We start from the raw sequence: 13,503 nt of genomic DNA, 5'->3' as shown, positions 1-13,503 counted from the left end.
AAATGAAAATAAAAAACACCATAATATTGTAACGTACATTTGAATTTTTAATACACAGACAATGTTCTACAATAAATTATATAAATCATATTGTAAAAAAAAACATTTCGGATAATAAATCTTAATGTTCCTTTGTACCCGTAATTTATCAGCTGCTGATTGAAGGTGACGACGTCTAGAGTGGTAGAAATTCTAAACTCTGAAAACAAACAAAACATAAAAACAAGTTAATAATGATTGACATACCTAACTATAGACAACGAAGGAAATTGAATCCATCACGTGTATATAAAATCGTTTCAAACAAGGCAATTCACCAAGTATGCTGACCCCAAATTTTCCTTTTAATTATTAATTTATTCTAGTTCTGATTTTAAGAATTCATACATGAGGATACTTTTAAATATTTATATTTTTTTATCCCATTTTAGAGTAGTGTCCTCTAAATTTATTTTTTCATAAGAAAACCACCGTTTTTTATAGTAAAATGCTTCGAAGATTGTTTATATTGTTGATGTATATAAATAAAAATCTATACACGTTGTTTTTTAATTATTGAATTGTGTGTACTAAGTATTAAAGTATTAAAATACTTAAAGTACTATTCATCCATGAAAAAAAGATTCAAAAATATTATGACAATTTAAAAATTACACCTTATAACACCTTATAACACAACCTACACCTTAGTACATACTCCCTAAATTATATGAAAAATATCTTAAAATTTGAAAATATTTTTTTAGTATAGGTTTATATTAATTATAAAATGTATTAAAAATCATAATTTGATTAAATAATAAAATTCGGGTTACTTGAATGTTTTGTATTTAATATATTATAATATTATAAAACGTGTACAAGCTTCTGCCCAATTGATGTATCGGTTTATCACGACGATGCGTATTATTATACTAATATACATTATGATTATATCGAAATCACACGTGCCACAGATTAGCGCTGAAAATGTAAATAAGAACGGTCATAATAATTTTGGCGAAAGTCTTATAAGCACAACGTTTTACGACTTTAGACTGCGCATAGTGCCTAATTAGCCGCCGGTATAGTGTTGATATTAATTGCCCAAAGTGTGGCAACTGTCATTAACCCGAGTCGCGCACAATATAAATCGACGTCAGGTGTTAAGACAAAAAATAGTCATGGAATCTCTACTCAATAAATCAGGTGTCACCCTGCATACTATACAGAGTGATTCATTAAACACGTTCAACCCTTTCTTTCTTTAATAATACAATTATTCAAAGTTTAATTTTTCATAAATAAAAATATACTTTAAATCTTAAGATCATAATATTTTCAATTTTTTTTAATAGTTTGTATTAGGTAGGTACTTAAGGAATTTCCTGCTAAGAATGAAGATACTTGTCTATTATAAACATCTATTTATTCAAATGCAACCACTTTTTGTACACTGTTATTAATTATAAAACTCATGATTTTTTTCTGAAAATTTTAACGTATTAAATTCAAATGTTAAATAAGTATCTAAAAGTTTTTAAGTTATTTAATTTTGAGTACTAATTATAATAAATTCATGCGATAGAATATTATATTATATTTTTATATATTTTTATTTTTTTTATTTTACAGGGTAATTTTAATAATAATTATGAAACTACTCATTTGAGCTTTTTATAATAACTAATAAGTATAACATGGGATCTCACTTAAAAAAAAATAGAAGTTTTATCACTAAAGAAAATTCAAAAATTTGAAACTTAAAATCGTTGAATAAATTTATTATTGTAGGAAAACATTGTAGTGAGTATGCTTGGGTGAATCACTCAGTATATCAGAGAATAATTTCAATAAAGTTATCACGTTCGTGCTCGAATATAAGACTTTAGTTTATTATGTATAATACACTATGTAGACGTATTAATTCTGCACTGGTAGGTTAAAATATTTTGTAGTTTGAGGATTAAAAATATCTGATGCGAATTTTTTATACATTTACCGACTTATATATTATTCAATATACTTTTATAATCATATCGAATCGCTTTTAATTCTAAAAAAAAATAATAATAATAATTTAAAAAATAAATACTGTGTTGCACGAATATAATAATTCGTAGTAATAATAACTAACTATTTCGAAGAACAATACAATGGTGATTGATTTTTAATCACGCTACTGCCTCAACGAATAAATAATATCGTCATAATGCGCTATTGAAAATCATATTACTGTGACTAATAAACGCCAAATTTTCCTGAATTTACAACTATTTAAAAATCAATTCATAACTAGGTATTTTTAAAAAGTGTCAATAAACAATTGCACGTGTTCCATTATAATAAATAGTAAATAATATTTTCAACTTTATAATAAATGTGCAATTGCTCAAACCATTACAACTAGTGAGAAATAAGAAGAAAGGAATACTATATAGAATGCATAATACACGAAATAATTAATTATTTAAAAAAAAAATGTATATATATAATATAATGTGGCATAATCATTACATGTGAGACCCCAATGGTAATTAAAACGAATTAATGAACTTCTTTTTAATGATATTAATGATAAATGTTAACTGAGATAACTTAATATTTTCTCAACACTAATTTGAAAATTTTAATAAAATGTATACTGTTTGTTAATTAACTTAAATAATTTATATTGTTCATCAACTTATCCATCTTTGGTAGTTTGGTGGCATATTTAAAGATACTATTGTGAAAAATAAAAATTGTCACACTAAAGTACCAGAATAAATATTTTAAAATTTTATTTTTGACGTTTGAAGTTTTTCAGTTTAACCAAAAAATAGTTCATGGTTAAAAATGTATCATATAATTAAGATCAAGTTATAGCACTAGGACTCACTTAAAGTAAGCGAAATTTCAACATTTTATTTTCACTTGAAAATGTCTGATAAGCTTTTTTAAGTTATTATACTAATCAATATCTATTATTATTTAATGTTGGTAATTATTGATTCCGATCAGTCGTTAATTAGATCAAAAAAGATACTATTGACGATTAATTGAATATTTAACAAGGAGTTCGTTTTGTTTTTAATTTACTGTCATTGAGACACTTTGTTAGAATGTATGAATATGACTTTTATGTTAACAATTTGGTACGTCTAAAATGTATCACAAAAATAAAATATGGACATCAGTTAAAAAGATTACATTAATACATTGTTTTGGCTAAATAACATCATTATATTCAAATAATAAAAGTATATTAAGAGATGAATAATATATTTTCTACAAATTTTCATAATTCATTGGGACTATAATATAGTACCAATGAATTATTATATTATGTTGTTCAATTTTTATACCTATTATATAAATATCATAACCAGATTTTATTAAATTGAGTTTTAAATAAACACACTTATCACTAAGGCTAGGATTTTAATGCCCTAAAAAATCTTAAAAAATACCCTTAAAAAAATGCAAAATGACTTAAAAAACTCAAAAAATGCAATATAAAAATGCATTTATATTTATTATGGCTTAATAAAAAAATTTAAAAAAAATTGTATAATTAGTATTTTGTTATTATATACGTTGTACGTTGTTAATTGTTTCGTTTTGTTGTATTTCTATTTTCTTAATCATTCATCATAAAATAATAATTAAAAAAAAAAATTGTTTAATATTTTAACTTGTTTTTGCTAGCACATATTAACCAATAAGTAAATAACAGCGATAATTTAAAAGGAAATTCTTAGCTATGATAAAATTGTTATCGACGATAATCGATTGTAGTGCTATATAATTTATAAATCGTACCGTGGCGCGTCGGCAGTTAGCCGAAAATATCTTGTTAATCGTAACAATTTTCGTTCATAAGATAAAAACTAAGAAAATGCCTAAAAATTCATTTAAGGTTAATTATGACAAAAAATGCAAAATAAATATTACTTTAAATTAATCAGCATCGCCCAACACACATTTTATACTTATGGAGCAACGTATTGAAACGCTAGAAAAAAAGATGCATTTGCATCAAAATCCCAGCCCTACTTATCACAAATAATGTACAAAAACAAAATAATATTATATTAATTGTACCATATAGGCATATAGCAAACGCGTTGATTACTGATTAATCAATTATTATTGTGTGATATTTTTTACTTACTTTGGGATCAACACGGTGTGCACACTTTATGAAATTGTACGAAGACTGACATATTTCTGTATCCTTATCTAAAATAAAGCAAATTCGTTAAAAATAAATTGTCCATCAATCGAAATAATAAGTAGTCAGATTTTTTTTATACGATTACCATTTCCGATACATTGTTCAATGGGTGGTAATAAAATTGCGAGTACATTCGGCGGGGCCAACATCGTCATCTTGTCTTTGAACATTTTTTTATCAAGTATTCCCTTTTGATTGACCTAAATTTATTTACATGATGCATTATTTTTATTATTGATAGGTATCGTGTTTATTGTATTAGAATATATTTATTTCTTAACACATTTATGTGTTTCAAATGTAGATTTTGCTTTAACAAATTGTATAATGAATAATTTACCAAGCATGTACTAGTTTTGCAGTTTTAAAATATATTTAATGTTTACTTTTTACTTAGATTTTTTTATACTATTTTAGGATTATCTTTTACCTTAACGATACAGTTTTTTTTAAACGAAAATCACCCCTTTCTTGTGATAAATTATAAAGTAGATGATTTTATTTTTATATAGTGATGTATCTAAATCAAAATTTGAAAGATTATCTTTTAAGTTTTTAAAATGTACCTATACATTAAGAATATAGTCCTTAAAAATGGTTTTACAAAAGTATAAAATTGATGAAATATTTAATCTATATGTATAGTAACTCGTATCTACTTATTATACACAGACATTTAAAAAATTATAAGATGTCAATATATTAATATTAATTAGGTACTATCCGTTTTCAAATTTATTGATAATTATCCTTAGTTGTTTACAATGATAAATAACTCGAAAAATGCTCTTTTAAATTTCGATTTATTATTTTTATTAGATGTTTTTTGTATATTTCAAATGCATATATTATGTTTAATTATTAAGGTACAGGGAAAATCACTATTTTTATGTTTAAATATATATTTTTAAATAAGTTTGTATTGTCATACTATGACACACCTCAGCCATTAATGAAATAAATAATTTTAAAATATTCTAGTCCTCGATTATATACTTAAAGCAACTTATTAATCAGAATTTGAATACATTCATTATTACAAAAAAAATTAATGGGCAAGCATAACTGGTGAATCACTCTGTATTATTGCAATGTAATGTAGTTGTTAGTCTGCGAATTCAAAACTCAAGCACAAGTACGTTATATCTATCATTTGATTATAACCGCAGATAGCTAGTTGTAGTATAGTGTACATCATAATATTATACAAAATAAACTAATTAAAACTACAGCGCCAAAGTCCACTCATTTTCTGACTTGAAACACCATATTACATTAATACATTATATATATATATATAAATATATATGTATTAAATATGTAAGTATATCTTGCTGTATGGAATCTACACGCATGTAATATATAACACAGTTCTGTCTAACCATATAATATTATATTTTAAATTAGTAGGCAAACGATTGATAGAAAAAGAAAAAGAGTGATTTCTTGGTTTGTAATTTGTATCCTGTTATATTATTAATTTTATATAATATTATTATATGATGACCGTAAATTATTACACAAGTTAATTTTTTAAAAATCATTATTAATAAATATTATAGTTACTAGTGATTTATTTTAGTGTTTTTTTTTTTTTATACTATAGATAATATAGAATTAGTTATAATTCATAATTTATGAAAACTGAAAATCATAATCAAATAATCAATGACATGATACTTATTATATTATTTTTAATAATAATCAATTCTCCTAAGGTAAATTGTATTTTTCAATCCAAGAAGATTAAATAGCTCTTATTTATAGTATTCAAATAATATAATTTATATTACAAAACAGAAATATTTAATAATAATGTGAGTGTGTGACGAAAATCAAACAAATAATAAAATATGGACACGGGCACGCTTCTTTCTATAATAAAAATGTATATAAATACATCATGTTTACATGCCGATATTATATTATAATGTTATTGAAATTAAATTTATTCTAATCTGCGTTGAAAAATAGAAAGATATTATACAGAAAAAATATGATTTATAGATATTGTTTTCCTAATGTATTTTGTACTATTATAGTTATGTTTACAGAGTCTACACACAGATATTTAGTGTAAATAATTGCCATAGATAACGTACTTACAATCGAATATTATGAACGAAATAAGTAAATAAACATTGTCTCAGTTGAGTTTATAATAATTTGTATTTGTTGAGTAATTAAATTTAAAAAAAAAATAACAATTCTATATTACATTCCATAATAAGATGTATTAACATCAGCACACCAATTTTTCTGCATCAAAATATAGTGTCTAAGAATTGGTTTATTATTTTAATTGAGAATGATGTGTGCAATTTCAGTATAAAATTACCTATTACGAACATTTAAGTACCTTTCTGTACAACTTTATCTAGACCCTAAATTTTAAAGCTTCACAGATTGCCGTTATTGCAAAATATTTAATTTTTAAAAATGTTTTGATGTTTTAATTTATAAAAATAAAACTCTTCAATACTTAAAAGATTCTTTAATATCTACTATTCCAAATTATCAAATCTCAAATTAATAATAATATGTCCCATGCTAGATAATATTGTAATTAGTAAAGTTATCGACATTTTTTATAATGGACAATCGGTTATTAGATGTTTTTTCTTTAAAATCATTTTGGACTGTTATTTTAATAATAAGAATCGAGATGTTTTTACTGATTATTTATAAAATTTCGAAATCATGTAGTAATCAAGAATAATATAGGATACCGGAACAATTTAAAGATCATTGTAACTAATCGTATTTACATGTATTTAAATTTTAAATTCTTAATTTTTCGAAAATTGTTAAAATTGCCTATCTCAAACTCCTTAAAAATGTTTATATATTATTATATTAAAGAAAAATCTTTAAAAAAGAAATAGTACAAATTAACATGTTTTGTATATAACAAATATAAAAAACCACTATTGTTTATTAATTATTATAATATTTTTTTTGAATAAAATAATATCATAAACTGTATAATCATAAAATCGATATATACCAATATACACATAATATTTATTAATATAATAAATAGCCAATAGGTACTTACCATTTGCATAGTTTTGAAATTACAGGCAAAGTAACACTAAAACAATAATCATCATTATCAAATTATTATTATTATTTTTTTTTTATTATTATTTGAATTACATTTAAATGAAATGTTAAATTAATAAGTTGTGAGTCATTATAATTTATATGTACGTTTAATTATAATTGTCAAAGAAATTAAAAATGTCGTTACTTTTATGTTGTTGTTGTTCTCGGGAAATATTCCTTTCTTGATGTCAGTAAATACCTCTGTGATTTATTAACCATCATATTATGTAACATAAGATCAGTTTGAATAAATTAAAAATTAAATTTGAAATAATTGTCACTGTAAATAATATTACCTTCTTCAACTGAATGTTTCTTGGAGCATACGTTTTTCAACATCTTTTGTGTTTTTTTAATGGCCTCTTCGCTCAAGTACTATAATAAGTGTTAAAATGTTGAAAAAAAATTAAGTACAATTATGTTAATAATATTAAATCATGTATGTTTATTGCTTATTTAAATATATTTAAAGCACCTGTTTATGTAAAAGAGTATTACGACTTATACTAGTAGTATTATATTTGTTTGCGATACAGATGAACTATATACATAATTGCAAGATTTTGTATTATTCTATATTACCGTATAAATGTACGAATATCGTAGATTAAAATTTCTACCTTTTAGTCGACAATTTTACGTGAGTTACTTAAACGATATAATAATAACAACAATGATCAGGCGCACAGGGTAGAGTGACCATTATACATTTGGTCTTACGGTAGATAGGTATTATTATTTTAACGAATACCTACATAAAATATGAAATTGTTTTTTCCGGTTCGCATCTTTACAAAGCTATCGTATTATATTTAGATTGACAACATGTATTTTGTTGAATCATCGTGCAATAATTGAACTGTTGAATTTTATACCATAGAATCGCTATATTATTCAGGTGTTATAGATAATAACTATTTTACCCTATAGTTCAGCGTTTCTCAACCTAGGGGTTAAAACCACCTTGACACTAGGGATTGCGTAGGTCATTAATAATAAAATGTCGATTTATAAAATGAATCTTTATATTTAAAATTATTAATTAACAAAAAATAAAAAAATACTTTTAATAATTATAATAAAATAAGGATATAATTATACTTAAAACATTAATAAACATTAATGAATAAATAATTTACCTGTGACAAGTTTATATTACTGCATGTGACATTTATAAATTGATTCGAAATGATATATTTAGTTTTGTTAATTGGTTAATAATATGATATTTGTATTGTTCAAATTTGTACTTAATATTCATAGGGAGATCGCGACATGATTAACCACATTCTATACCTATTTCGGAGGTTGCGATACTAAAAAGTTTAAGAAACAATGTCATTGTTATTACCTAGTTATACTATATAGTCTATATCGATTATACCTATAAATAGTGGCAGAGTTGCTTAGGAGTTGTTAAATCAACAATTGTCCGTCGTTCGGTACTACCTATAGAAATATTTATTTTTTTTTGTCAAAAAATAAATAAATAAATAAAAACTATAATTTAGAATAGATTATATCAAACACTAAAATAAATAATAACAATAGTACAACAAACTATTGAACTGCATAGCTATTTAAAATAATCATTAAAAACAATAATTGTTATTAAAATAATTATTATTATTTATTGTAGATTGTTTTGATATCAAAATGTGCATTATAATAAATTCTGAACCATAATTGAGAAAAGAATCTTCAAAAACATAATACTATTGCCAAAATATTGATTTTTCAAGTAATTTGATATATGGCATCTTTTCTTTTAAAACTAATACAATTTAGTGAAACTCAATACATTAAATGTAATGTAACTTATTTTAAAAGTGTTATTCATTTTTTAAGTGTATAAACTCTGTTTTTCATATTTATTTGGATTAATATTAATCCAAAATATCCTATTTCTATGTATTTTGTGACAATCTAACGTTTTGAAACATCAAATGTATTCCAAAATAAACATTTTCAAAACAACACAATTGATTTAAAAACTTTATTCATTTTACTATTTTTTTTAAGTATATAAATATTTATTATTGTATTTTAGATTCTTAGCGGAGCGAAGAATGTATTGTTTTTACAATAATGTTTATTTCTTTTTTATTCTGTCAACACTATTTCTCCCCCTAAACTTGCTCAAAAGTACAAGTATAGCATATTTTCTAAAAGGTAATGTTCTTGAGCTGGTACTTTAAAGAGGTCATTTTTGGATTTTCGAAATGATACTCGAAATAAAAGCGATTAAAGGAGAAAAAAGTAGGTCAGTGTATTTCGGTGGTAGATCGTCTCTTCGGTCCTTGGACAGGATAGGGTAATTTTACTGTAGGTATTCGATTTGAATGCAATATGATTACATTCGATAAAAAAACGATTCTGAGTGGACGAGGGGATTTTTTTTATTTAATTTTATTCGTTTCTATGATGATAAACAAAGCCGTAATTATTTTATACTACAAAATCATGAAGTTGTACATATTTTCTCTTTTAACCGCTTTTATTTTAAGTATCATTTCGAAAATCAAAAAATGACCTCTTCAAAGTACCAGCTCAAAAACATTACCTTTCACAAAATATACTAAATTTATACTTTTGAGCAAGTTTAAGGGTAGAAAATGTGATTACAGAATAAAAAAGAAATAGACATCATTGTAAAACCAATACATTCCTCGCTCCTCTCAGAATCTAAAACATATACGATATTACGATTTTGTAATATTAAATAATTACCGACGACTAATTACGGCTTTGTTAATCACCATAAAAAACGAATAAAATTAAATAAAAAAGATCCCTTCGTCCGCTCATAATCGTTTTTTATCGAATGCAATCATTGCATTCAAATTGAAGACGAATACCTATACAGTAAAATTACACTATCCTGTCCGAGAACCGTAAGGACGATGGACAAACATCCACCACCAAAATGCGCTAACCTACTTTTTTTTAAATTTATTTTTAAGTGTGTTTTGTAATTTATTATTATTTATTTGTATACCTGTTCTAAATATTCCTCTTTTCATCATTGTCGATACAATTAAGTTACACTTCAAAATATATTTCTAATGTATTTATTAGGAGTACTTTTTATAAATCAAATTCTGGTCAGAATTTTGCTAAAGAAAATAAAATAAATTAAAAATATATTTATTAATACTTTCAATGAATCTAAATATACTTATATATTATTTAAATTACATTTTATATATTCAACAGCTGAAGTTATACTAGGTAGATAGGCAGTAGCTACTAACTTGTACAGGAATTAGAATATTAAATTAAAGTGTACCTACTTAAAATGATATTAATAATAAATTCTGGCTTCTGACAGATATTTTGTATGTATTCTTTATATTCATATTTATTGAAAAGTATTAATATTATATAATATAAAGAGTTTTTTACTATACAATGGAAATAAAACAAATTACATTTAACTTTAGAAAAATAAATAATCATGTTCTAAACAAAAATATAATAATAACGCGATCGTCGCAATAATGAAACTCGAGAGAATTACATTTTAAATAAAAATAAACCATTTTTAAAATAGACAAGAAGTTTTGAAGTCAATATGATTTAAGTATTTAACAATAATATACACAGCCGTTCACAATTATTGCGGTCATCTAATACCAAATACCCTATCGTAAATATCATCAGCAACAAATTTTAAATAAATAAAATATGATGTTGATTGTTATATATTATAATATATGATCATATTAAATAATAATATCTAGAAATGACAACGTGTAATTTTAAATTTTGAAATGTTTAAATGTTTCTAAATCGCATAGAACATACCAACATAGTTCGTTTAATAATAACCATTTTTATTGTTTGAATATTCTTAAAAATGTTGCGGACCGCAACGGCTGTAAGATAGCGTGATAATCTTTTGAAACTTATAATGCTTTTGATAATGTGGTGTAAATTGGAATGTAAAAATAATAATATATATATGCCATACTCACAGCGTCACTATCCTTCAAAATGGTTGCTGCTACAACGGCGAGCAAAACAGTGGCTGGTAACATATTCATTGTTTTCAGAGCGACTTCTTTAACTGTGTTCCTTTTCTATTTGAGCTGCACCTGCATGTAAACTATTATAAATATTGTGTTTTGTTGGAACTTATAAAGTTATGTTCGTGACCTTCAGCCTGATTTTATAGATATAGGTATTATAATATATCAGTCATTACAAAAATTACAAGCTTGTATTATGTTATTAATAACTACAATATATTATACTGCACGATATTACTACAAGTACCTTATGCGGAGCACCCAAATATAATGACGAGTTTACGATCAAATGACACGTTTTATGTCAGATAGTTTGGTCACTCGACCGTTCAATACTTATATAATTATTAGTTGTACCCACCTTACATTAGTTATTATAATATAATTATTAAATTATCTAATATAATAATATATTAACCGAATAACCGATTTTATAATTGAAACTCACTCGGATATACAACCCGTTGATTTCATTTTTGAGGATAACAAAAATCATAAACCACGCAGGTAAAATGTGTCTTAATTAGATACATCTGTTTAAACAAAAAAATAATACAAATACATGTACAGTCAGATTAATACAACGATCGGTCACATGAAAATCGAAAGTCCGAGTGATCCAAAATTGTGTATTATGCATCATATAGTTCATAGATTATACCTACACACTAATAACTGAGATGGCTCTATGGCTTTAGTTTATAAATACTATTTTAGATTCGATAACAGGAAAATTAAAAACACTTATTAGTAATTAACTCCCTAATTCTTGTTTTAACTTATTCTATTTACTATGGCTTACTGGGCTAATTTGTACAGATTGTGTATTTTGAATAAAAGAAAAATAATTTTAAAATTAAATGAATCATCACATTTTGGAGATATCTATATTTTTTAAAGTTTTTAAAATTGGAAGTATTTTCTTCTCGTACAGCTATAGTTGATACTTGAGTGGTTCAAAAATTTGAAATTCCTAATAATTTTCAGAAATATTAACGTAACACCAGCTTACGAAAAAATCAATTTTGTTTTTGAATAAAGGTATGTTAAATTTTTAAGTTTTTTTACCTAGTTTAAAAACAATATCAGCAATTAAATATTACAATTGTCTATAAAAATTTTAATATAATTAATTTAATTGAAAATTTTGTAAAACACTGAAATCTATTTTAGTCATAGTGGAAGGTTTTAAATTTCTAATTATTAAAATTTTCTGGTAATAATAAAATAACAAAAGTTATTTGAAGAGAAATCATTATTTTACGAATGTACAATGTTGTAAAAACTTTTAAAATAACTCATATTATAAAATTTGTGTTAAAAACGTATGAGAAATTTTAGAACATAAAATATTAAGCCCTAAAAGCGGTACAATTAAAAGAAATAATGTTTTCTTAACCACCAAATAATTTGCAAATTATTCAAATTACAACAAAAAATTATAACATAAGATAACTAAGCCTATATTTTCAATTTTGTTATGTAGTTAAGAATAATACAATAATACCATAGAATATCGTAAACACCTAATATCAATGTCAGAAATATTTTATATTATATTCTATAATTTATATGGTTGTGCTGCCAGATACAATATTATGTACCTACATATGATATTTTAATCTATTTCTATTAATAATTTATTGTCACCTCACTCATCTCTACTGGACGATCACTTCTAAATAGCAAAAAATATTAATTCTAGATTCTTCGGAAACTCTTGTATGGAAGTTTTAGTAATCTACTGTACCTATACTATTTTGTACAATTTGTCATTTGTAAAATCTTTTCTTACGTAATTAGTTTTAAAATAAGTAATAATAATATTCTTACCTAATTTTTCACTGAAACGGATCATTAATATTTTTTTTTATTCAACTCATCACTTGAGAATAAAACTGAGCTGGACAGTACATTCGTGTTAACCATGTTAATTGAAAATAAATCACTGATGCATATAATGGTGTTGCTCGTTATTTAAACATTGTTATCTTGCATGTGTCTTAATTTATATATTATGTTAACTGATAATTGTTTAATCATATTTCTATATTCTTAAATATTGGCTATTTAAATATATTATTATAAATGTATATAATACATAATATTATTATAATTCAGATGGACAGCATTTAAATCTAAAATAAATATTTTATTCTTTTTAAT

The 13,503-nt window shown here is 23.9% G+C and overlaps 1 protein-coding gene across 2 annotated transcripts; it reads right to left on the bottom strand.

The window, feature by feature from the left end:
* Positions 1–24: 24 nt before the first annotated feature.
* Positions 25–13,328, bottom strand: LOC114123377 (general odorant-binding protein 72). 2 transcript variants are annotated; one of them, XM_027986322.2, is made up of 8 exons: positions 13,171–13,328; positions 11,284–11,403; positions 7,603–7,681; positions 7,452–7,507; positions 7,257–7,292; positions 4,284–4,398; positions 4,136–4,203; positions 25–199 (listed from the first exon to the last, which is right to left on the bottom strand). In XM_027986322.2, the coding sequence occupies exons 2-8, from the start codon at positions 11,350–11,352 to the stop codon at positions 176–178; spliced, it is 447 nt and encodes a 148-aa protein (XP_027842123.1). In that variant the 5' UTR covers positions 11,353–11,403; positions 13,171–13,328; the 3' UTR covers positions 25–175. The 2 variants fall into 2 exon arrangements, with proteins under 2 accessions (XP_027842123.1, XP_050066678.1); XM_050210721.1 differs by lacking the exon at positions 13,171–13,328 and adding an exon at positions 11,786–11,807.
* Positions 13,329–13,503: the final 175 nt, after the last annotated feature.

The sequence above is a fragment of the Aphis gossypii genome, chromosome 1 (assembly GCF_020184175.1).
Source record: "Aphis gossypii isolate Hap1 chromosome 1, ASM2018417v2, whole genome shotgun sequence".
Classification (NCBI taxonomy): domain Eukaryota; kingdom Metazoa; phylum Arthropoda; class Insecta; order Hemiptera; family Aphididae; genus Aphis; species Aphis gossypii.
The sequence above is the reverse complement of the archived record's forward strand: the minus strand, read 5'-3'. Positions and strand labels throughout refer to the sequence as shown.